Raw genomic sequence first — 26,563 nt, 5'->3', positions numbered from 1 at the left:
ATAAATGTACTCACTATTGAGCTTGATGACCTGTCCTGTGTTTGAAAACATATTCCTCACCAACTGTGAAACTGCAGAGCACACTCTCACTATGACTTTCAGAATAGCAATTTTTTCAGTTTATAAGGTATTAATATCATTTAAAAAGTAAAATGCAACTATGATACAATTTAAACTGGAAAATCGCTAATTAATATAATAGCTCATGGGCTTTCATGATAATAAAAATTACTGAATAATAATTTTCCTGAAAATTTGTCAAAACTGTTTAGCTTAAAATCTAGCTTGAAAATACAGAATGAAAATAGATGTAGGAATTTTTATCATTTAGAAACTGCTGTTGCACAATCTGTGTAAACGCATGCCATTGTAAAATGCAATGTGCTCGAACAAAGAGTTCTCTGCTTTTAGAGCCCAGTTTCTGGCTTTCACCCGTTGGCTCTGTGATTGACATGAAATAGTCAAACAAGTGCTACAGTGAGTTTTGATTATAAAGTTAGTTTCTCAGAAGGATCAACTTTCACACATCCAAAATCTTATTTCCTTTGCATAAGTTTCCTGATAATCCTACTAGGTGATAAATTTCCATGGTTATTGGACATCCCTGCAGAGTCATGATTTCTTAGCAAAAGGTACTGGCAAGCCACACAAGGAATGGTGGCCTGATACATGTGTTTGGGAGCTTTTAATGGTGAATTGATCCCAAAACAATAGCCAAGACCTCACGGAATCCAAGATGTGATATTCCAAGATCTATCGGTCTATCTGTTTATCTATTATCTATCTATCTATCTATCTGTATATAAATCTATCTATCAAACTATCTATCCACCCATCTATGTGTCATCTATCTATCCATCTGTCTATTGTTTATCCATCTAGCTAGCCACCATCATCTAATTTACTAATACAAATCTTTTTTCCTTACCTCTTAATCTATCTTTATGTAAAACAAAACAAAACAACAATAAAAAACTCCAAACTTTTCTTCTATGAGCTACTCTGATAGAAACTCTTACTTTCTTTTATTTTATATTTTTAGATATGATCTAATGCCACTTGGGAATTTGTTTTTAAAATCACTGTGTAATATAACTTAAAGATTTCTTAGAGACTCAGAAAAAAATAAGTCATATTGAGATGATTAAGCAGTGTGGATAAATTACTTAAGGAATTTGTGAAGTCTTTGAAAGTGTTATCCTGTATTAAATGTTAAAGGGTTTATGTAAAAAACTTTTGTAAAAATGTCTTCACCAAGATTTAATCCATCTAAGTACCTTGAACCAAAGCAGAAGTGAAGTGATTGATTAAAAGAAGAACACACACAAACAATGGCAACCAAAAATATTATATTGAAAACACATACTGTTACTTTTTAAGAAAGTATTCATGTCATGCTTATAAAAAAAATCCCTTAAACTTTAAAATCAACTAATATAATAACACTAGAATATTTTGTAGAAATATATGTACACACATACATACACACACACACACACACACACACACACACACACGGGTGTTTTGCTAACATGCATGTACAAATACATGTGCCAAGTGCCCAAGAGGTTCAAAAGAGGGAACTGAATTCCCTGAGACTAGAGTTGCAGATGTGTTTGAGTGGCCAATGTTGGTACTGGGGATAGAATATATATCCTCTTGCATAAAAGTCCGAGCTGTAAACCATCCCAGGAATATGTAATTTTATAGACACATATGTAGGACTGTTTTATGTGTCTTGTCAAAATTAGAATAGATATGGATATCCCCAATAATTAGGTCTATTTCCTACCCGGACATATGCCACTTTTGCAATCTTCCGCTGTGAAGGGAGAAGGGGTGTTACTCAATCTCTCTCACTGTGACAAGTAGAGAGGATTTTCTGGGCTTAATGAGATGTGGCAAAAGTGACTGTGTATTCTAGTTCTAGATGTTAAGCCCCCTTGAGTTTCCACTTTTGTCTTCTAAAAGTGCCAGTCTTTGTAGATATTTGGCTTGAGAGCAAGAGGCCACATAAAGGAAATGCAAATACTTCAAGGGCACCACGGTTTAGTGATGGAATGAGCTGGTGGGACAATGGTGACTGAAGCCACACTGGCATACATAGATCTCAGTTGCATACAGCTCATATGGCCACTTCACAGAAGCTACTTCAACTTAAGTCTGGGATATGCATTGTTTAAAACTTGAAGTTTTAGAATGGTTTGAGTTGGAAAATGGGTAACTGACATAATAAACAGTGATTCTGACATTTAAAATGTCACTCATTTCTAAATATAAAATGAACTCTCATTACCACAGTTAATTAAAATTATTCATCTTGAGAACTCTAACATTTGAATAAAAGGGTACAATACTGAAAAATCCTCAGACATATTTAAAACACTGTTAATGACAAGTAACTGGGAAACGAAATACTGCATCTAACCTACCTCATTCAAATATGTAGAATGTTTAATGTCTTAGGATTCTGTATTTGTGGCAAAGTTCAGGTAACAATGTGTCCACAGACAGTGTAAGGACATAGTTCATAATGAATTTCCAGCAATTGTTTCTGAAGATCTGAGGGCTGTGGCACAAGGTCACAGTCACCTAATTATTTTCTTTCCCTGTTTCTGTGAAGTCATCATATAAATAACCTCAAAAAGAAACAATTGTTCCAAGACTCGCATGGCATATCCCCCAATTAAAAGCCTGTGCTCTTATTACCAAACTATACATGCTAAAGACTATAGAACAGCCTTTACCCCTGTGGTCAAATTCCATGGTCTCTACCTCATAGCCTCTCTGAGAGCACTAAGGCAAGGCCACGGTCCCTTGTATTCTTACCTGTCTGTCATTGGATGGATAGTTACTGAGAGTGAGGCTCAGTTATAGCACTAAGCCTTCTCTGACATGCATGCTTTGCTGCAGCATATGAGGCTCTTAACAGAGGCTGCCAGCATATTCTTATAGTTCAGAGGTTCTGTTACAGCAACAGCATACAAGGGAAGATAAATTATACCATTTCTTTTTCTAATGGCATTAATTGTTTACTGTCATCTATCCTTTTAATATATGAGAAAAATAGTTAATAAATATTATCTTCAATCATCCTGTCTGAACAAACTCCTTGAATTTTATATATTAGTTTTCTGTTTTCTATGAATAGATGGTGATTGAATTTATAGGTCCCATAAAGATGAATGTTATAGTTAAATGCACATGGACATCTCTGAGACACCCAAAGGTTTTAAACATCATCCCTTCCTAGGCTTCCCTGGTATCTTACCTGTAGAGTCGGTGATTTCTTCTCCATGCTGCCCCAGCTCAGCACCCAGACTTGGTCATGTGATTTGTCATAATGCAATTTGACTGGTACAGGGTCTGTGCTCACTGCCTATAATCAAGAACAATTGAAAACAAAAGTTTGAAAGCCTTGGCATTTTTGGAAAGCTGGACTACAAATGAATGAAGAATCCTGTAATTCAGGAATGAGATTAAAGTTATATTTGGCCAAATACTTGATTTTCTAAGCTCTGTCAGATTGATCTAAAATATATTACTCAAACACATTCTCTTCAATATCTTGACAATTTTGTATAGTATTGTGCTCAATTGCAAGAATTTTGAGTCAAGGATAGCTGTTTAGAAAATAAAGGTTTATAAAATGTGATATGTATGCTCACTACCATTCAACAATGACACATTCCGGCTGTGTTTCTATTCTCAGTTTTCATGAAGGATCTAAGTGAATTGATTTTAGGGAACAAATGTCACATCTGGAGTAATGGTCCTATGAAGCTAAGGATAGATTAGAACCCCATGATGGCAATGGCTCAGCAACAAAGCTGATGTGGCCTGGGTCATTTTTGTGACCTTACTAGACAACCATTGTTTACATGTGTCTGAACAAACAGCATTCCAACCATCAGTTATAACTATGGAGGGTATTAGGCCATTAACTTCTTCCAGTCCCTAGGGTCATCATACAGCATCAACAACCTGCAACAGCAACTCTTAAAACCAACCCAGGTACTTGAAAATATCCTGATTTTGACTTTCTATTGTTTTCTGACTGTAAACAGTCATGTAATATTTGGAAGACGTGTTTAGGAACAACATGACTCCATGTTCCCTGACATAGACACTCTTGTTTGGCTTCGATTAACAATTTCCTCTTTGCTTTGATCTGATAACTGTATTGCATGGCATGACCACTCATGATTAGCAACAGACTGGACATTCAGCTAAAATATGCTACTTGGTTACATAACTTGATTTCTTTCATTTCACCAACCAATTTCTTTATTGTATAATATTACCAAATGAAAGCAAGTGACATTTCCCAATTCTTGTGACATTATTGGTATAGTAAGAATATTTTATTTATAATATTATGACAATATGCATAATATTGTACATCTACTTTTAATTCAGTAACCAGAAAGCAAATTGTTGCTAGGAAGTCATTTTGCTCTCCCTAATGTCTGCCTGTCTATATTATAAAACTAACAGCTATAAGGTAATTTATTGTGTACTTACTCAGTTTATATTATGAAATATTATGTTTAGCCAAACTTTATCCAATAATGACAGTGATTCTTCCCTAAGATGTTGAATATCATCAAAATTCTGTAAGATGTAACTCGCAGTAATATGAAGTTCTTTGTGAGATAGTAAGAGCTAAATTAGAATTGTGGTTGTCTTATAGAAATTGATATTTCAATTTTCATTAGAAATGTATATTTATGGATATGTTTTTTTATATTTTTATAATTCATAGTATTCAATGATTACTAAAATAATAAGTACACTTTGGGTAAGAGCAGTTAAAATTTTCTGTACTGATATTCCTTTCCCTTCCTTCTTGGATGTTATAGTTGTATTACAGTTTGTGGTCCAGCTAAGCAGAAATGTTATGGTGTGGGTGTTTTGCCACTAAAAACACGTTGAAGCCACTCTTTACTTTGACACATACTAAGGTACGTAGTTTCTGAGGGTTGTTGCTCTAATCTTTGCATTGTAACCACTAAGTTCTTCCACAGTTTTAGAGGATGATACTGTACTTCATAATCCAAGACAGCCGTGTAACACTCTCCTCAACCCATTTTTTATACTCTTCCTGCTTTGAATGCTATCTCAAGAGGATGTTGCTCCAGGTTTTCAAGGCAATTTTGAGTTAATTAAACAGTGTAAGTAGGAATAGCCAATAGTTGAAGAGTTAGCAAGAGCCTGCATTTTCATTAACGAACTTTAGTCGTTACATAAACTACTAGACTTGGCATTATTAAATTAATTAACTAGTTTTATTTCTCATGGAATTGCTATGATTATATTTACATAACTTTTTGCATCAATGCTAGATGTTGCATTATGTTTTTGCATGTATTAATTAGTAATATTTGTCCATGAGCAACAAAAGAGATTCCTTGTATCAGTAAAGGAGTGACAAATGTGGAAGATTTGTCTTTTCACATATTCTTTTTTATATTTTAAACTTGATTTTTATGTGGTTATTACAGCCTTATTTTCATGCTGTCTAAAATAGAATAAGCATCAGGTCACCAGATACTAAAGAAATAGCTCAGTATAAACAAGAACAACAACTAGGAAAATTTTTTGATATTTGGCTCTTAAGAATAGAGTATGAAGAAGGTTCTATGATGACAGTTAGAATAGTCACTAATGTGAATAAAGGAAAGACCTCAATTTTAAGTGCCAGTCTTTGTTGAATCCCAATGGGAGGCCTTATCCTCTCTGAGGAGTGGATGGGGAGTGGGTTTTGTGGGGAGTTGAGGGGAAAGTAGGAGGAAGGAATGAGGCAGAACTGTGGTTGTTATGTATAGTGAATAAAAATTTTAAAAGTAAAAGAATACAGTAGGGATCTACCAGTGGTGGCTGAATCCTTTAGTCTCAGAACTCGGGAGGCAGAGGTAAATAGATCTTTATGAGCTGGAGGCCATCCTTATCTACCAAGCAAGTTCTAGGACAACCAGTGTTGTTACAAAGAGAAACCTTGTCTTGAAAAAACAAACAAACAAACAAAAAGAATACAGATAAAGATTTGTAAATGACTATTCAAGATCTAAAGATTCTAAAGAGAATTTCCACAATGATAGAACTTAGACAACACTTTTGCTCTGAGAGCACATTTTCTATGTAGTACCTACATGGATACACAGCCATCTACAAGGGTTAGAAAACTGTGACTGACTGATCAAGGCCATCAACCCCACTTATCAGGTACTGCACTACTTCCCATTTGGGGAAGCTCTATGAACACAAAAGATTCTCTGCCTAGATCCTCCAATTTATAACTCAGATATATGAAGATGTGGGAGACACTGTTATGCTTTAGAATGTGGACAGAAACTCAAAGAGGTTCCAATATCTGTAGCTGTCTGTCTAGAAGCAGTCCAATCAATGGTGCAAAGCCACGGAGACAGACATAGAATGAATGCATCATGTTCATGAACAGTCATTCTAAAATCATTCATGGAACCTAACAGCAAAACCTTTGGAGGGCATCTATGCTTATTTTTTCTTATAAAGCAGAACTAATGCTAGCTACTTTCAAAAATTCTTGTGACTGTTAGGATAGGTAAAGGATATCTGTCACTGATGAATATTAAGCTCCAATGAACTACAGTTACTACAATTACTGTAAGAACTGGGTTGCAGGAGAGCTCACTCACTTGGTAGAGTGTTTACAGAACATGATTTTAAAATGTAAATGATCAGAAAACTGGAATATATGCTTTTGAAAAGTAGCAATGTAGAACTTAGTAAATGTATTTATTTATTTACCAAGAATAAACTTATGAACCTGAAATAGTTAATGTAACTTAAGACTGTCTAAACATTTTGTAGAAATGACTACCAGCATTCCTATGAGATTAAGCAAGCTGCAAAATTGTATAACATGCTAAATTTAATCTCTGTTATTATTAAATAAACTAATATTGTTTTATTTACTAAAAACTATTATACTCTTCACATGTTGTTTTGAATACTAATAAGTAAGAGTATTTACATTTTAACTCTACTAATAGACTTATGTGGGGGTGGGTTCCGTTCTTAGCTGTTATTATCGCTCCTTATAGGAAATGGTTTTAAAGTGTAATAGGATTCTTCCATCATATGACATAAACAAGTATTCTGTGGTCATCTTCCCATGGATTCTCATCTTTTAAATCAAATAGTACTTCATGCAGTGGATACCACAAAGAGTGTACAAATGTTTGACATTGTGACATAATGGCATTTCCAAATGTGTTCGGCCATGTTCCTACATAGTTGGGACTCTTGAACTCCACAGGGCTGGAGGACAACATTATTTGCCTAGCTTCACACACTTATTTGTGTTTTGTTTCTAAGTTAACCTATCTCTTATTACTTCATGAAAATGATATTTGTTTAAAAAAAAAAGGCAGTCATTTGGGATATACACCTGGAATGTGGTATACTGGCATATGTTTATCTCTCTCCCAAGTCAGGCCTTTGTTGAAATCTACTTTATGCTTTGCATGGTTTATATTAACCTGTAGATATCACTTTTCTAGAAAATGTGTTGTCAGACTCATCCAACAGAGTTTCCAGAAACAAAGACATATTTTATAATTCTGGAGAGAACTCCTCTTTTAAGAAAAATGAGGAATCCAATCATGATTAACTTAGTGAATTATTCTGGCTATGATATTGTAGACCATGCACCACTTCCTCTTTGCTTTGTCTGATCCTATACAGACAATTCTATTGCTACACATTGTCTGAACTTCTGTTGAAAAATAACGTTTCCTGAAATAATTTTCAAATAGCAAGTGTGTTATTGTCCTACATGTACAGGCTCAAAATGTTTTCTCAAAAACTATAGTTTTGTGATGAGGGTGATATAAACTCATTCCCTACTTGCTTTGTAAACATAACTGAAGGCATACTGAATATGCAACAGTAAAACAAAGGATTCCATTTGATGCACTATAGCTTTATAGAAGCATGGGCAGAATCATTCTTCCAGTAATATATAAACAGTGCTAAAAGCCAAATTTCATATGTGTTTTAATGTTTAATTTAATTGTCATATGTATTTATGTCTTTGCTGACAATAGTGATCATATACACAGGTGATATAATGAGTAATCTGTCTTTCTTAGTCAAGTTCAGCAAATACAAAAAACTAAGTGTACAGTGCTCTGCTCATGGACAAGGTGCATCAAACGCTGAAATGGTTCTCTTTTTTGAGGGAGAAACAATGACAATAACAGCAAGACACAGAGGAAGGGCTGAGACTTGACATGAGGGAATTGTGGATCACAGGATGTTTACTGTCTGACAAGGAGAGTACCAGCTGGCTAATTAAGTGAACCTAATTTAAACTCATGACATAGATTCTCAAGATAATGTGCTAATGGCTGGAGGAGACTGCTGATGATCCCAAGAATGCTCCAGAGGTGTCACACTAAGCCACCTTTGCACCCAGGCAGAACAGAATCTTGCTCCATGGAAAACGAAACGAGGTCAGTTGTTTACTAGTTAATCATCTATAAAGCAAAACATCATCTGTATGTCACTCTAGAAAATAATTGAAACAAATCGACATTTAAAACAACACCAAGTTTAGAGAAACTGTTAAATTATTGCCACTCTATACTTTTAGATGCAGATAAAAATGTTGTAGATATATCTACTGAAAATATGCAGTTTTTTCTTGATTGTTATCCACCTCAGACCTGAGCTGGAAATTTTATATCACAAGAAACTAGTCACTTTTCTACAACTACTGTGTATCAAGTATATCTTAAAGTTGGGAAAATCCACTAGGTCAAATAATGCAAAGTTAGTATAAAATCCTGGGGACTGTGGTCATGGTTGTGCAAATTTATAACCCCAGCACTCCTGAGAAGGTATCAGGAGGTTTACCAGTTCCTGCATAGATTGAGCCACATATCTAGATCTTGTCTCAAGACAGCAAGGCCTGGATAGTTATCTGCTGAGCAGAGACATTTAGCTTGGCGAAGGCCTTTGTGTCAAACCTAGCCCCATGTACATTACTGTGACATACCTGAATCAAAGCAGAAACCATGAGGGACACATTTAATTAAGTACTGAGTATGTTGCTGCTAATTCTAGAAACAATGCATTTGCCTCTGGACTGCACTGTTGCATTTACAAACAGTATAATGAATTCTACAGCACTTGGTATAGTGTTTAGGAGACACTCTTTATTGTGGATATTATTTTTGTACATTTTGTACATTTTGTAAACAGAAAGAGATACAAGCAGGATAAACCCTGTGAATTTGGGGAAAAGCTATTTAAACCCACAAAGGATATATTCTGTAATATTTTCTTTGTGCTTTTCTATTTACAGTAACTTTTCTATTCCACATAGAGGGATACTCCCTCAGCCTAGACACAAGGGGGAGGGTCAGGGCCCTCCTCCAAATGATATGACAGTTGAAGACTCTCCATGGAAGTCTTCACCCTCCCTGGAAGCAGAAAGAGGATGGGATGGGAGTTGGTGGGGGGAACAGGGGCAGACAGGAGGGTGCAGGAACTGGGATTGACATGTAAACAAGCTTGTGTCAAATTTAAATAAAAAATTATAATAAAATTTTGGATGCTTTGACATTGGATAAAGTTTTAAATACAAATAATATATTTTGTTTAGATTTTAATGTACAGTAATATTGTCTTTAATTTTAGCTACATAAATTACCACTTCATCAGCATAGTAGTTTATCTAAATCTATGAAATCAGTATTTTTAGATGGTTTTAAATTTGTTAAAAAATATAGGCGTTTACCACCATATATTTATGGGTATCAAGTGTCCAGGATATACAGAGTTTGTTTATAAGCACACATGTTCCAACATTGAAAGGTAATTTAATAAAAAAATAAAGATAGATTATTTCATGCAGCAGGTAATAGAATTAGGAAACTCATTATCTGAAGATATGAATAGCTAAAATTATATGTGGAGTGTGAAAAGAAAGCTTAAATTAATTCAAAATTACCTAACTTTGTTATTTGTTTTTGTAAAGAAATACCTGCATTCTAGCACCATGTCTTAAATTGTGGTGGTGGGCATTTAACTTTCTCAAGCAGTATCTGCCTAGAAAACTCAAGGCCCTGAGTTCTATCTCTCTTACTGAAGGAAAAACAAGGGGAGGGATCATAATGGTAAGGTTATTTAGAGAAAATAGACCTAAATACATATCAGAAAGAGTAAAATATATATGTAAAAGGGGGTGGCTCAGTGGTTTAGCATTTAAATCCCGTATTACACAAACAAGGAGCTTAGAGTTGGTATTCCCCAAACCTGCTTGGTTGTTGGAGGGGTGTCAGTTGCTTAAAATTCCAGCCTCAGTGGCAGAGACAGACCATTATTTTTTAAAGCAGGAATAAAAAATCTATTATATAATATGCCAAATTTTCTTTATGCATCCATTCACTGAAGGGCATCAGTATTGAATCCTTACCTCACTTTCATTGCTGAGTGTGTATATACAGACATGCGATTGTTGTGTCACATAGCGATACCATTTTAAGTTTGACAAGCCTTGGCACTGCATTCCCTGATAGCTCTTTTGTGTACCTCCCTATTAATGTTGTGCAAAACTTCAAGTTTATGTAAATTCTTGTCAACATATTCTGCTTGGTTTAAGTGGACCTCACTGTAGGTTTCATTTTCATTTTCTTATGAAAGGAAAGAACATCCTTCTCTGTTCTTACTAGAAGCTTACATATACTCAATAAGGAAATATGTATTCAAATCCTCTTTTTCTGTTAGAATTTTTCTGTTATGTTCTAGATATCAATCCCTATTAGAAAAATGAATGATACGTTTACTTTATATCATCTTATATGACATTTTTAAATGTTTTCATGCTGCCCATTTTATCTACCATTTTTTAATCACCTATGGTTTTGATTTCCTATTAGATTTGGCATCAGCAAATCTGTGCTGTAGCTTCATCTTAGTTTCTTCTAGAAGTTTATACTCTCTGTCTCTCATTTTAGCTAATTTAGTCTGTGGTGTTGGATAAGGGTGAAACTTCATTTGTTCTTGTATTCATATGCATTTAATTAAAAGCTTAAATTATTTTCCCCTAAATATTCTGATATAATATTTCATAAATAATCCATACATATATTTAGGATTTTTTGTATTCTACTTCATTGATCAATATCTCTCTTTCTGAGTGTTGTATTGATTATTGTTGCTTTTTATAAAGTTTGTAAATAAGAAAATAGAGGTTCTCCAATTTTATTCTTCTTTATTGACATTGATTTGGCTCTCTGGGGTGCTATACAAATTTTAGGATGTTCTTGTCTACATCTGTTAGCACCTTCTCTTCAGATTATCTTTTGAATTTATAGATCACTGTAGTTGGGATTAACAACTAATCAATATGAAGTCTTCCAAACCATGGGAATTAGATATATTTCCTCTTATTTCTTTAATTACTTTTGGTAATATGTTATAGCTGTTTTGTATCCATTTTTAACTCACTTGTTTCTTTTTATTGTTTTATCATTTGGCTCTATGCCAATCAAATTGTTTTAAGTTTAAGATTATTCACTATTGGACAGTTTTAGTAATTTCAGATTTTCAACCTTTTCTTTGTCCATCACAATAAGGTTGGTGGTTTGCTGCTTATCTTTTAGAGGGATGAATTTTGGTTTCCACATTTGACTTTTTCTGGTATTAACTACATCATTTACTTCTACTCTGTCTCTTATCATTACTTATTTTTTTACTTCTTTGTGATTAAAAATAACTGATTAACTGTTTTAATTGTTTTCATTCTCTTAAATGATGTAAAAATATGGAGTATATTTAGAAATGAATGTTAACCTATTGGCTTTAAAGTGAATTGGCTTTTAATTAGTAAGTTAATTTATAATCTTTCAAATCATGTAGGAATCACAAAACCAGCTTTGGAAAGGTATAATCACAATCTCATTTTGTTACCCATGATTTTACCTATATTGAAATGTTTCTTCTTTACTCTGTCAAGTGAGTAAATCTACATTTCAATAGGATTCTTGGTGGAATTTCTGAAGGTCAACACCTAGATAAATGAGCACCATGAACTTTTGCTTATCTAAGAAGTCGTTACATTTTCTTTCATCTTTAGAATACAGTTTTTCAGGGTAAAAGATTATTTTTCATGAATTATCTGTACATTTTCCCATTCTTTATTTCCTCTTTCTAGACTCCATTTTATCGTCTTAAAGTTTTATTTTTTAAAGTTTTAGTGGTAAGCATGTCTTTCTGTATGTGTTTGTGTGAGCACACATATGTGTTGGAGAGTACTCTCATGCTTATATGCAGAGGTGAGAAGAGAACAATGGGTGTATTTTCCTAACAATCTCAGTCTACTCTTTTCAGACATATTCTATAACTAATCATGAGTCTTGCCATTTAGCTAGGCTATCTGACTAGGGAGCTGCTGAAATATGCCTGTTTCTACATCTCTCCCAACTCTGGCCATGTTGGATATTCAAATTCCAGTCTTCATACTTGCACAGCAAATGAGTCCGCTTCTGTTTCCCTTTAATACTGTAATTATTCTATTTCATTTGACGCATTAAATGATATATTTGTCAACTGACTGGTGAGGAGTCAATGTCTGTATTTCTCTAAGAATCAGTCAGGATTGAATCACCGTCATGGTGTCAGCCACTTTGAACCCTAGTTTGGAGATGAATGAACTCCTGGGTATTTGCCATGGTAGTTTTTATTGACTATAAAACTGTTGACACATTATTTTTTTAAATATTCTATCATTTTATTTCTGCCTCTTTTGCTTTTGGAATTTTCACAGTCAATATATCTATCAGAATTGTGGTGCCACTTGAGGCCTTGAGGTTATTTATATATGTGTATTTCATCTATTTTTTTTCTCAGCATCACCCTCAGCCATTTTCATTTTTTTAAAGTTCAGGACAGTATTTACAAAAATGGTATGTTTCCCAATGCCTAGCAATATATTGCAAATTTTAAAACTTTGATTTGATGTGTGTGTTTGTGTGTGGATACATGCGTGCTGTGTCTTACAAGTAGAGGTAGGAGGAGAAATTTATGGAGTATACACTGTTCTTCCATCAGTAGCTTCTGATGATCAAACTTAAGCTTGGCAGGAAGGACCTTATCTAGGCATAGTAAAATTGTATTACTATTCAGACTTAAACAGAAAGAATATCCTGTTGACAGTTAAATTTTCATATGGCATAGGTACACCCTATGCTCATTAGCACATTACATTTAAAGTTTAAGTAAACATAATTTCAGTACTAATTTCAATTTTAGTTCATTTTTTTTGTGGTAAAGTATATATTGCTATAAAGCAGACAAAGAAACCAAACTTGTCTATGGTTTTACAATTTTTCCAGTGGATTTGAATAGTAGCCAAAGATTTGTTTCCTCCTGTTCAGTTTTTCAGGAAATTGGCTTCTCTTGCCTCTCATGTGTACCTCTGCAGAAGCACTTGGGTCCATCACCCTCTTCCATCTAGCGATTCACCAGCTTCTCTAAGCAGGCTCTGTCTTTATGTTGGGTATTGTTCCTGAACTGAACTCTTAGTAATTCAGAACTGCTTTTGTTTCATTTTTTAATTTACTTAAATTTATGATGCCTTATTTAAAATTTTATTTAGCATTGTTTTGGTGTTTATTTCAGTCTGAATAAATTTTAGGTAATAATAATGTTGATTATAATGCAAAAAAAGTTCTAACACATAAAAGTAATTATTTTCAGTTTTGAAATCTCACATTAATGTAAAGTTATAAGAAATAGTCCACCAAAGAAATGTCTTTCTAATTTTACTAGTGTATTAATTATGGTACCAGTTAGAATTTCTTATATCTTTCAAAGAAATTAAACACTAATACAAACACATGATGTTTTAAATTGTTGAACTGTATGTTTCCAAAATTTGACTATTAAAATTAAACCCACGCATACAACCTTAGAAGCAATGTTACTTTTCATATGTAACCTTGAATACTGCATGAAGGTTTATGCATTAATAGTTATGTACAAATAGTTTTATATATAAGATGTTTGTATATATGATCATGTGTATACAATTTTGTACATATGCAAGTATTTAGATATGCCATGTATATCAAAATAAACCACACTAATATATAGCTAGTAGCATTATTTATACTAGTGAAATTTGAAATGCTTTAATTGTTCATTAATTTTAAGTGGTTAGAGCACTGTTTAATATGTACAAATACTAATTTTAATTATTTGTCAAAGTTACTGTCACATTATCACTAACATTACACTACTCAATATTGAAATAAAAGTTACTTGTATAGAGTAAACAGAAGATCAGGTGCTAATGATTCTGGGTATATTATTTTAGCCACTTGATTAAACTTGTGTGTGTGTGTGTGCATTTGAAATTATTTGAAATTTATTGTTCACTTGCTAACACTGAGCACATTTACACTCTGGAAAGAGTTTACATTTCAGAGATCTTTATTGAAGTTTAACATCATTCTATACTTGAAAAAAGTTACCAAGTTATCAATAAGTAACATGCATGTCCAGGACAATATCTCTGCTACAGACCACTAAAAAATATCTTGATTATAGATTTTGAGGTTATACTTTATTTTGGTAAATATACAAATAAGAACTCCTCAGACATAGCTGACCTAAATAAGTGAGAGGTGATGGACCCCAGACTGATAGCTGGGAAACCAGCATTTGTCCAACTCAGAAACCCTGAACATGGGTCTCAGAAGGCCTGGGAGGCCTAAGGAACCTCTGATAGTGGAACCAGGATGTATTCCTGGTGCACAAAAGAACTTTGGGAGCACATTCACCATGGAGGGATACTCACTTAATTTAGAGGTAGGAGAGGGCCTAGTCCCTACTCCAAATGACTTGAGAGTTTTTGATGATATCTCCTGGATGTCATTATCCTCCCTGTTGAGTGTGGGGGGAATGGGGTGGGAGGGTGTTCAAGGGGCATGGGAAGGAGGGAGGGAAGAAGGAAGGGAGAGGGAACTGGGATTGCTATATAAAATAAGAAAAAAAGGATAAAAAAATAAAAGAAAAACCAAACAGAAAATCTCCTTAATTATGAATAAATAATTCTAATAAATATGTTACAGCAAAACAATAACATAAGCAAAATCTACATGAAAACAAAATTCTGATGTAGTAATAAGTACCATACCTAGTAGTCAGCATCAAATAATGCTTGCTATCTATTTCCATGCATATAATATCCGAAATTTGGCAATAAAAATGGTGGCAAAATATATGCAATTATATATTTGGGTAGAATTGTTATGCAGGTGAAATAATGGTTCATTGTTTTAACAAAGTATTCATGAGGAGAATTCTTTGAACTTACACATAATTCTCTAATCTAGGTGTTAAACTTGAGGCTGAAAATCTAGCACATAGTTGAGTCAGAATGTAATTTGTGTTTTAGAGTTACATGAGTTCTTACAAATTCTCTGCATTTTATAGCTATAACTGGAACTTTGAAAATATTATGATGTATTTATCATTACCTAGCATTTGGCCATTTTATTATCCATTACTTCTATTAATTTTTAATTTGACATCATTGTCCAAAGGCAAAACTATATAACTAATAACTCATGTTGGCTTTTTCCACTTCTGAATGTTTAGTAGGAAATACATATTCAGTAATTTAAAGACCATCTTGATTAGTCTCTGATCATGCATCTGATTTTAAAAATTCTGGCAAAGAGTCCTCATCATTTCAGACCAAATGCCTCTAATTTACACTGGCTTATCTCAGAGTAAATCAAAATAACACCATTCTTCTTAAAATCCAACATCCTCCAAACCATATACAAATGAACTGTAATATACAAGGTATTTGTTCCCAGTATAGATAAGTGACCATTAAATTGGATAGCCATGATAAGCATGTGAGACTGGAAATCTCAGAATTTTCTAGTAGAATACTTGTTCATACTTCTATTCAATATTTCACTATTCATTTTCACAGTAGAATATGTACCATCAGACTCAGTGTCGCCCTAGAGCTTTGATTCTTGCAAGACTTATGTTAGAACCAATATCATTCTTTTATTTAAAGTCAGTACAATAGCAATCAATCTATAGTAGAGGGAAGTTTGGATAGATGGATATATTATTAGATGGATTCATGTGAAGATGTTAATAACACAGCATCTTTTTTATCTTTGTACTTCTTAGCAATTTTTATTATTTTAGATAGGAATCAAGATGTGTATATTAATTTCATGGCAATATAGACAATAAAATTACCTATACATATAAATGGTAGTTTGGCTCCCCTGTGATGGGAGATGTCATCCTGTAAGTATGTTTCTCATACTGGTTAACGAATAAAGCACTGTTGGTCAATAGGTAAGCATGATAGGCGGGACTAGGAGACAAGGAAGATTCGAGGAAGTAATAAGGAGGAGTCAATGTGGAGAGAAGAGAGAGCAGACGCCAGCCCTACTCTCCATTAAAATGAGACTACATGAAAATACTTAGATTAATAGAAATGGGTTAATACTTAAGACAGAGCTAGCTGATAAGAAACAAGTAACTGGCTAATAGTGTTATATCAAATACAAAGTCTCGGTGTAGCAGTGGGATCAGAACAGCTGGAAGAACTACTCTTAACATTATGGCACTGCAACGTGGCTAAGAAGAACTTCCATTTGAAATTTAAAAAAAAACCTTAAAAAATGATTTTAGAAACCAAAAAAAAAAAAAAAAAAAAAAAAAAACAGAGAAAAACAAGGCTTCTTGGTAGCAGCATTTTCCTCGGTTGGACTTTGTTTTGTTAGATTCAAACAGAGATTTTCACAGCTCCTTTAAGGGAGGTTCCCTGACTCTGCATGAGCGGCAAAAAAGCACATGGCTTTTAAGAAACTCTGCTAACAAGTTATTGGTATATATCAGAACTGGAAATAGCAGTGACCACATCTCCAATCCGGCAACATGCTGCTGGGTGGTAGCATAGACAAAGATAGTGAGCATAGCTCTCAGTTCTGGCGGAAAAGTTGCCAGCTGCCATCTTGGATATACCATGGCTAACACAGCTATGACTTTCATTTTAGCAATATTGTTGTTTGCCAGATAAAAGACTCATAGATACAAAAAGTTAAAGATTTACAGTAAAGACAGATTCACATTAAGAAAACCTCTAAAGGTTTACAGTGTGTTCTAAAATATATGTGGGCTTTGGAGAGAAAAGGAATAAAATGGTTTTAAAAAGACAGAAAGGACCTAGATATGGTGACCCAGAACTCAGGAGACAAAGGCAAGCAGATCTCTGTGATTTCAAAGTACACTTGGTGTACAGAGTGAATTCCAGGACACATAAAAGTTACACAGAGAAACCGTGTCTCAATAAATGAAAAAAAATAGAAGTAGAAGAAATAGAGTAATAAAAAAGCCATGAAAAGATGGGAAGCACAGAGGGAATCTGGATACTGTACAGTATTGGAATCATATTGTCTTTGTATCATTTGACTGCTGACTAAATAATAACAACTGTTAAAAAATGCTTTTGGATTACTTCAATTTATATATTTTAAAAATGCTTTGACTCAAAAATTTAAGTTCAAGGACAAGTAACTGGGGAAAAGGATTTCAATTTTTGTTTCCACAGAAATTAAAAAGCTGTGGATTCCTTCTAGACTAATTTGGTTTGATCAAGCCAGACCCCCTGAAACAGAGTACCAGGTAGAACAGGGTAGCCTTTCAAACTACAGCCAAGATTTTTGCATCTTCTTAGGATCCCCAATGACAGCACTCCCTACCAGCAGGAAGCAATTTGGAAAGAATGACACTAAAATTCCCAAATATTGTCTACAAATGTTTGTTTTCATTTAAATGGTTAATGACCACAACCAATGTTTTTTTAAAGGTTAAAAGGGGATTATGGTATAGATATGAATAATTTGTTTTGGAATGGATTTTCATTTATTGATACAAATTTAAGGTCAATTTTATGATATGTATACTTCTCCTTTTGTTTAGGTATTTTGTTTATATAGCTCATTTAGAAATGTAATGTATAATGTAGTACATATTATACATAATTACCTATAATAGTCAAAGCTTAGAGTTAAGTTAGTTAGGTTTGCAAGATACACAGAGATGTATTTGAGATAAATAGGCATTCTTCAAATCTTTCAAAGAAAGACCTACAGAATATGGCATTTAAAATGGCTTAGGGTTTTTTCTTGACAGTGAGACATAAATGCTCCTGGTAATACTACCTGTGTCAGAAAAGAAGATGGACTTCGAAGAAATGGATTATGAAGTTTACTTTCAATATGGCAAGATTCGCCATTTGGGCAAGATACTGCTCTTGTCTGAACTGTTTGACTTTATGCCGTATAAACTAGACATGCAGGGCCTACAGAAAAGTGACTGCTGATTCAAGATGGACATTGCTACAGAGTTCCTGCTTCATGGAAAAGTCTGCCAGTCTACAGAAAACAGAAAAAAATGACTGACAAATTACCACTACAGATGGACAGTTTAAAATTTCCTGCTATGCTGCAGAGTATGCCAGATACACTATGGCCTATAGGCTGAAGATGGAACATTAAAGAAGAACTTCTAGTGACTGACTAAACAGTGAGTTGTCTCTGTCATTTCTAGAGTTTATATACTATCCTTCTGTGGACTTTGAAGGAGTTGAAGACAGATAGTTATGGTTACAGTTTTCCTTAGTTAGGATTAAAGATAAGTGGACTTTAGACTCACAAAGATAGAATAGATGATGGAATATTTTCTTAAATTTTACAAAGTGTCAATCGACTAAATATTGTCAACTGTGATTCTATTTGATAACTGTTGTGTCATACATTTTGCTATGTTAAAGTTAAAACCCTTCTTTTTATTTAGAAAGAAAAGAGGAGATGATGGGAGATGTCATTCTGTAAATATGTTTCTCATACTGGTTCATGAATAAAGCACTGTTGGCCAATAGGTAAGCAAGATAGGCGGGACTAGGAGATAAGGAGGATTAGAGGAAGTAGTAAGGAAGGGTCAACATAGAGAGACGGGAGAGTGCAGATGCCAGCTCTACTCTCCTGTAAGATGAGACCACATGGAAATACTAAGACTAATAGAAATGGGTTAATACTGAAGACAGAGCTAGCTGACAAGAAACAAGTAACTAGCCAACAGCGTTATATCAAATACAAAGTCTAGGTTTGTTATTTGGCGTGGCAGTGGGTCCATACTGGTGGGAAAAACTAGTTGTAACACCCCTGAATCTAAGGCATTTTAATAATATATAGGTAATAGATATATGGCTCTTAATATGCCAACGTCTTCTATAATTGCTTTAGCTAAATTAATTTATTAACTTCAATCTAACTTTAAAATGCAAATAGTGTTTATTCCCATTTATGAGTAATGAATATCTCTAATGTTAGCTTAACTTTATTTATTTTTTTTCTGTACTGTTGCCAAAGTTCTTAACTATCCAGGTCTAAATTTTGTACACAGATATCCAAGATACACTACCTTCTGTGTGTTATTTTATGTTTGAATTTAAGCAATTTGCCTCTTGGAAGGAGTAAGAGCTCAATCATGTTGGTTCATGCTGGAAACATGAACTAAACAGATTGTGAACCTATTACCATAACAAAGTCTTTTAAAGGTAAAATTCTGCTTCATTGAAGTATAGACTTGTTTTAGTATTTATATTGATCTAATATATTTTATAAACTTGTGAATTTTACTATTGTCTCAGCTTTTGTTAAGACAATAACTTGGGATATAATAATTGGCTAATAAACATGATTTTCCTGTGTGGGATAAAATAAGGAAATAAAAAACAATTAGTCATATTAGTATTAAATGAGTCCAAAATGTAAATAGTATAAAAGAAAACATGTTTGAAAATTTTTCCCTTGATTCACTAGCTGCAAATGTAAGTGTTCAAAGAAAACTCTTAGATGACATAAAAGTTTTTAGTCATCCAAGTAATTAAAGAAGATATTTGTACCAATCAAATATCAGTAAAGAAGTTACATGGCAGAGACTCTGAGATTAATGTAAATATGTCTTCATTTTCAAAAGTTAGTCATTAATCATACCTGAATAACTTTTTGGGACTGCACATCAACAATCAAGATTCTATCCAAAGTTGGCTGAGCAACATAAATTAACTTGTCTTTGACATTAACAGCAGAAGCCCACACACATCTCTGCACTTCATCTTCTTCAACTTTGGGACAGACTTCATCCTTTATTTTAGGAAACAGAAAAACAAAATTACATCCTATATTATAACATGGAAATGGCAGTATTTTGAGTCACATTAATGTTTAGTGATTTAGTACATTAAATGATAATGTTCAAATAAATAAGTGTGAGGCAACAGAACACAGAGAAAATTCAGGTTCATTGCATATGTATAGAAAACAATGTAAAGAAGATTCCAGCTACCCCAATTAAGCAGAGTAGCAGAAGAGAAACCACAGAGATGATTTTTCATTATTATGAGGAAGGGTTTTAGTTTCAGATGAGAGACAGAAAATATTGGAAGACATACAGAAGTGTCCGAAGCATTGAGAAAAGAAATCAGTTTGGACATAGCCAGGCCGAGGGACTGAGAATTGTAGAGGATAACAAGAAAGAAAACAATGAGAATAGCTAAGGAATGGAGAAAACCTTGCCATTGTACAGAGAAAGAATGATATATGTGATGAGGGAAGCCTGTGAATTAGAATAATCTTTCTGTGTGATTAAGGGCTGGAGGAGCCTAGAGGCTAGTATGTACTTTGATATAGTGAAAGGTGTTGCAGGTATATTCCAATTTGAGCAATGTGGCAAGTAGAATGACTTCCTTTAGCAGTTAGGAACTCATTTAACAATTCCTATGGAATGCTGGTTTTTACCTAATAGCCAAATCAGCCAAATCCTTCTATATTCCAACCTGAGTTGGGCCTCCACTCAATTTTAATGGGCTTGTTTTTTTTTTGTTTTTTTTTTTTTTTTTTGTGAGGGTAACAAGGTACCCTTTGGACCTGATACCCACTTAGTGATTTTACTGGTGAAATGTAAAACCTTTTCATTTTTACCACTTGCTTAGTAACTCAACATTTTATTAAATCTTAGTAACCTAATATTCTTTTCAGACATTCCAGTGTCAAGTGTCTTTGAGAGAACAAACAGAAACTGGAAATGGGTCTTTCTCTCAACAATACATCCCAAAAACAGGTTCCCCTCCATTCACTCCTCCTAGCTCCCCGTCACCTCCCCCTCCCAGCCAAGGATCTACTCCCCCTCCTTGTCTTCTTCAGAATAGAGTCAGCCTGTAGGAGATGACAGTCAAAAAGGACAAAACCAGATACAGTAAGACAAGTCAAGAGCCTTCATATGGAGGTTGGACAAGGCAACACAACAGGAGTAAAAGAATCCCAAGTACAGGCAAGAGTCAGTGAAACAAACACCCACACTATTAAGAGACCCCCCCAAAAAAAGCACCAAGCCAACATGACAAAATGCCAGCAGCTGCCTTCTTATACTACATTTCTGAGTGCACTCATGCACAACTGGTGAATGACCATTGATTGCACAGATTTACATTTTTTTTAACTAATGTTGACTTTCGTTTATCTGCACTTTCTTGCGCACTGTATTTATACACTATCAAATCCCAAACTACTTTAGTGTACCTGCTTTCTTCTCTAAAAAAACACAAAATAGTGCTTCTTGTATATACCATTTATTATCTTTGTTTCAAAGGATTCAGCAAAATAGTGACATCAAACATGTTTGATTATATTTAATATTCAATAATACTGTATACTCAGGTAGCATAGCCATTGCAGGTAATTATCATGTTTGTCTTAAAAAGGTGCAATTCCATGGAATAACAGATCATTTTGTAATGAGGTAGTTGTGGTCTAATGTTTACGTTTTGTAACATTTACCAGCTCAAATAAGTTTGGTTTGTAAGGATTAGGAGCACTCCACTTCCCTGTTCTTCAAGGCATTCCATTGGTCACAAAGCAACCTGTAAATAACCTGTAATCCAAGTCATCAGTTTTGAATGATACAGATAGCTCTGGGTTAGGAAAGGAATGTTGTTGATAAACACCATAGTGGCTGTTCATCAGTGGGCCTATGAAGACTGACATGACAGGTTAGAGAAGTCATCCAAACTTAGAGGCAGAACCTGTTTAAAACAGACTTTAGTTTTGAATTTCATTCTTCAGTTCCCATGAAACACCTCAGTAACTTTTCTTCAGAACTGTACTGAATGTCATTGAAGCCCTATTTCCTATTTTTTTTTAAGACATAAACACTGGATAAGATATTTATGGATGTACAAAGTGCTGAGAGGGAAGTTTGACCTAAGGTTGATGTCTGATGAAACACCCTGAATATAAGGAAATTATTTACAAATGTGTTGTTTTTGTGAAAAATCTTCTCACTAAGTCTGCAGAAGTAACACAATATGAATGATATGACACATAGCTGTCAGCCAAACAACTGCCAGACCAGGAGCAATTTCTACAGTGCTGTTGCTTCAGAATGATTCAACAGTAAATTTAATTGCTTAACTTGGGGTTGATTTTGTATTTTTTTTATACTGTTCCCAAAAGACATCCCTGGCCAGACTGACTTGTAATCCTTTTTTAAAAGCCATTAGAAGTTTCCTCACAGACACCTTGAATTTCCTTTATTCTCCTTATGTCATTATTTCTGATTAAAGCCAGTTAGGTTCCATTTAATGATAGCACTACTCTGTTTCAGATTAGGCATATTAATACTTATATTTGTGGGTGGCAATTATATATAAATGTTATTCATGAATTAAGCATTTAATAGGAAAAGACAAAAATACCGGCAGTAAAAAACATTAAAATAATACATGCTAATAGGAAAAGTGTCAGGAAGAAAAGTATAATTCTATTTAAAAATTAGAGTTTATTCTAGTTGGGTCATTTTCATATTAAATCATGTTTCATGCGTATCTGTCATGTTACCCCAAAACATTAAAAGTCCATGAGATTATGTTGGACATGGTAAAAATTTTAATTTTGTACTTTAATAGCATCCTTGTTACCTAATTCTCAAGACGTTAGGAAGTAAAAATAAATAAAGAAAGAAAGAAAGAAAGAAAGAAAGAAAGAGAGAAAGAAAGACTACAGACACTTGTTTTAACTTGGGAATTCATCATTGTAATTTTTATACTGATTATACATTACAACAATTTGGCCTCAAATGACTTGTTTACTATCTTACCTCTTACTCTTCCTGTTCCTACTTTTATCAAACCTTGCATTACTGCCCTTGAGAAAGGCAATTTTATTATATTTCATTTTCTTTAAGTACTTCCATGTTTCAGTCATCCAAAAATTTCTGTGAATAGTATGTCTTCCTTTCTACTACCATCTTTCCACCCTTCCTTTCAATTGCTTTAGAGACAAGATTTCAAAGCTGACTTTCAACTCTCTATGGCTTTGAACTCCCATTATTCCTGCCTCTACCCCCTGTCAGGATAGCTATGAGTCACTGTTTATGATGTTTCAAACACTTATTTTGTTGGGCAATATCCTTTCATTACTATGAAACAGGGCTGGAAAATAAAAGGTGCAGAAATACATTCATTCTACTGTCTAATTCACTATCATCCAGGAGTTAAAACTTTTTTATATCTTTTAAGAATAAAATAAAGTAGAAAGAAGACAATACAATAATTGCATACTGTGAAAGCAGGAATAAGATTCAAGTTTCTGTAAATAAAGTGTCCTTGATGTACAGCTACAGTGACCCATTTAAGAAAACAAAATGGCTGCCTTTCTGTGATAGTAGCCATGAGTGCATGGGATACAAAGCCAAAAACATTGTCCGTGTAGAAAATTTGCTGATCTATGACTTCATACAATCCCTACCCTAGTTATAAGGCTAGTTCTCAGTTAAATTATTTTCTATCCTGTTGGATTTTCTTTCTGCTAATTGTGGAAAGCCAGAGCTCAAAACTGGATTCCTTGATGCATTGACACATTTCCTGTATACTAAGTGCTCATTCATACTGAGGACCTTGCATGATCAGAAGGTACCATACAAAAATGTTTGGTTATCCCATTCATCAGACTTCCATCCATTTAACTCGTTCCAGAAAAGTTGCAAGGTATATATCAATGAACAAATACACACACACACACACACACACACACACACACACACACACACAAAAGGAATATTTGAAGTAGTGAAAGCTTGAATAAACACTCAAACCAAAAACAAGGCGAAATGTTTGTTTGTATGTCTATAGGTAGGCAGATAGATTGAGAAACAAGATAAAGTTTAGTTTATGCAGGTTGTATCCCTGGTGTACAAAGGACTTTGGGAGTATATTTTCCATGTAGGGATACTTCCTTAGCCTAGAGGCAGGAGGAAGAGCCTAGTTCCTACTCCAAACGACTTGACAGAATATATATATATATATATATATATATATATATATATATATATTGATTTATGTTAAGAAAACTTCAAAAATAAAGGAAAGTTAAGGGAAGGAAGAAAGTAAGGAAGAAAGAAGAAACAAAAAAAGAAAAAAGAAAGAAAGGAGAGAGAGAAGAAAGAAGATTGAGGGTCCATAAAGAAACATTGAGTATTTAAGTCATTTCTAAACATTTTATATATACACACACACACACATAAATACATACATACATACATATATAAGTTGTCATGTAAAATAGCCTGACAATTAGGAACAAAAACCAAAGTGTATACTGCTATAATATGTAAAGACTGACAAATGTAACAGTAAGGCCATCAATTGTGATGAGACTAATTAAAAGCCAGGCCAGATTCGCTCAGTTGTATGTAGATGTTATCCAATGATTTGAATAGTCAGGATAATCACTGTTTTATGCAACTTACACAACCATGAATGAAAAAGTTGGCATTAGCATTATGACCCATAACAGCATATTAGTAGCACATAAGATATCCTAAGATATGCACAAAATATCATGAACAAAGAATTAAGCAGCAGCATGTATTCATCTCAGAGTGTGTTGTAGACAGCCATACGTAGACAGGGACAATTGAAAAGATGTTGGAGCAAAGGGGCCAGGGACTGACATCTTAACAATTAAATAGGTACACATGACCACTTAGATTGAAAGTGTGCAAGATGCTACACAGTGTTCTTGTTTCTTGCTGGTAGTTGGGGAACAGACACAGGTTTGAGCAACTTTGGTTTACCTCACTTCTGTGCTTTTCTATAAGGCATTTACCCTAGCCACAGGAACAACAATGAGAATTAGAATTGGGACAGTTGTGCTCACTGCTGACAATTTATGAGTCACCATGGCCCTTGTTCTTTAATGTTACAAACTCTCCATATCATTTCAGAGATTAAAGACTAAGGCCGCTGTGTTTCATTGTGCACTAAGGGTTCCTTCTTAGTACACACATGTTGTAAACTGATAATTTATTCTCATAATTTTACTAAAATAATTTTATTATAACGAACTTTAATTTAATAAATACCAGACAGCTAGACTGATGTAGTCCCTTAAGCAAGTAGTTGGCCAAATGCAGTCTTTACATTTAAATAAACCTCTTTATACAAAAACACTAATTGTACAGACATTCACAAAACATATAAACAATCTATAGTGTCTTCAATAAATTTTCCTACTCTAAGTAGATTTCATTAAAAAACACAAACAATAATTTTCCTTAGGTCTTGAAAACACACCACCCATTCTCTTAATCAATGTGCTTTCAAAGTAGGATAGGTCTTAATAGTCCCATTTTTTGCATGTGGATAGCAATGCAGCTCTGGGATTTTCTACTCTAGACTTCCTCAAAGTTTATATTTGTGACAAAGTTTGGCAAAACCATATCCTTTTAAACAATTAGCATTTGACACATTACTAATTACGATAATAAGACATGGAATTTGAGACATGAATGTGTGTTTAAATATTACTCAAGTTAGATAATAAATTGATCAAGGATTATCTTTTCACATACCATCTTGTCAGTCACAGTCTGGGAAGTCCAACTCTATAGAAGTACTAACCATAATGTGGCCTATGCATTTTATTTGTTAGACCATCCTCAGTTACTAAGTTAAAAATAAACTACAATTTAAATCAGCTATTTAGATCCTCCTGCTTTCTTGAACAGAACAGGCTTGAGTGAATGATATTGGATTATCTGGAGGATTTCATTTATTCAAAATGACTTACTAACCAAACAACAAACCAAAAAAATTAGATTGTGCTCCCATGGTACAAATTTCTCTCTTACCCAAGCAATGTATGTATGTGTGTTATATTCACATATATGTACAACCAGTGTGATGAAAATTTGATTTCACTGTTGTAAGTAAAATAATAAATTTATACTTGGGTAATTATGTAATATAAAAAAGCTTTTTGGCTAATGATTTATTCAATTTCTGATAAATAAAAAATATAAAATAATCATGATTTTGAAATTTCATCGGGATATTTAGTTCTACATTAAATGAAATCTCTTAGTCACTTGGAAATGTGTTACATAAAATTCTGTGTATGTATGTATGTAT

At 33.8% G+C, this 26,563-nt stretch overlaps 1 protein-coding gene across 1 annotated transcript in view; it reads right to left on the bottom strand.

The window, feature by feature from the left end:
- The window catches only part of Fstl5 (follistatin like 5), a 530,620-nt gene that overhangs the window by 57,903 nt on the left and 446,154 nt on the right, over positions 1-26,563 (bottom strand). Inside the window, exons 12-13 of the mRNA XM_051199180.1 lie at positions 20,091-20,240; positions 3,272-3,379 (exon numbers count right to left, since the gene is read on the bottom strand). Of these exons, the coding sequence (XP_051055137.1) occupies positions 3,272-3,379; positions 20,091-20,240 (258 nt within the window). The remainder of the gene's footprint in view (positions 1-3,271; positions 3,380-20,090; positions 20,241-26,563) is intronic.

Source organism: Phodopus roborovskii, unplaced genomic scaffold (assembly GCF_943737965.1).
Source record: "Phodopus roborovskii unplaced genomic scaffold, PHOROB, whole genome shotgun sequence".
In the NCBI taxonomy this organism is placed as follows: domain Eukaryota; kingdom Metazoa; phylum Chordata; class Mammalia; order Rodentia; family Cricetidae; genus Phodopus; species Phodopus roborovskii.
The sequence above is the reverse complement of the archived record's forward strand: the minus strand, read 5'-3'. Positions and strand labels throughout refer to the sequence as shown.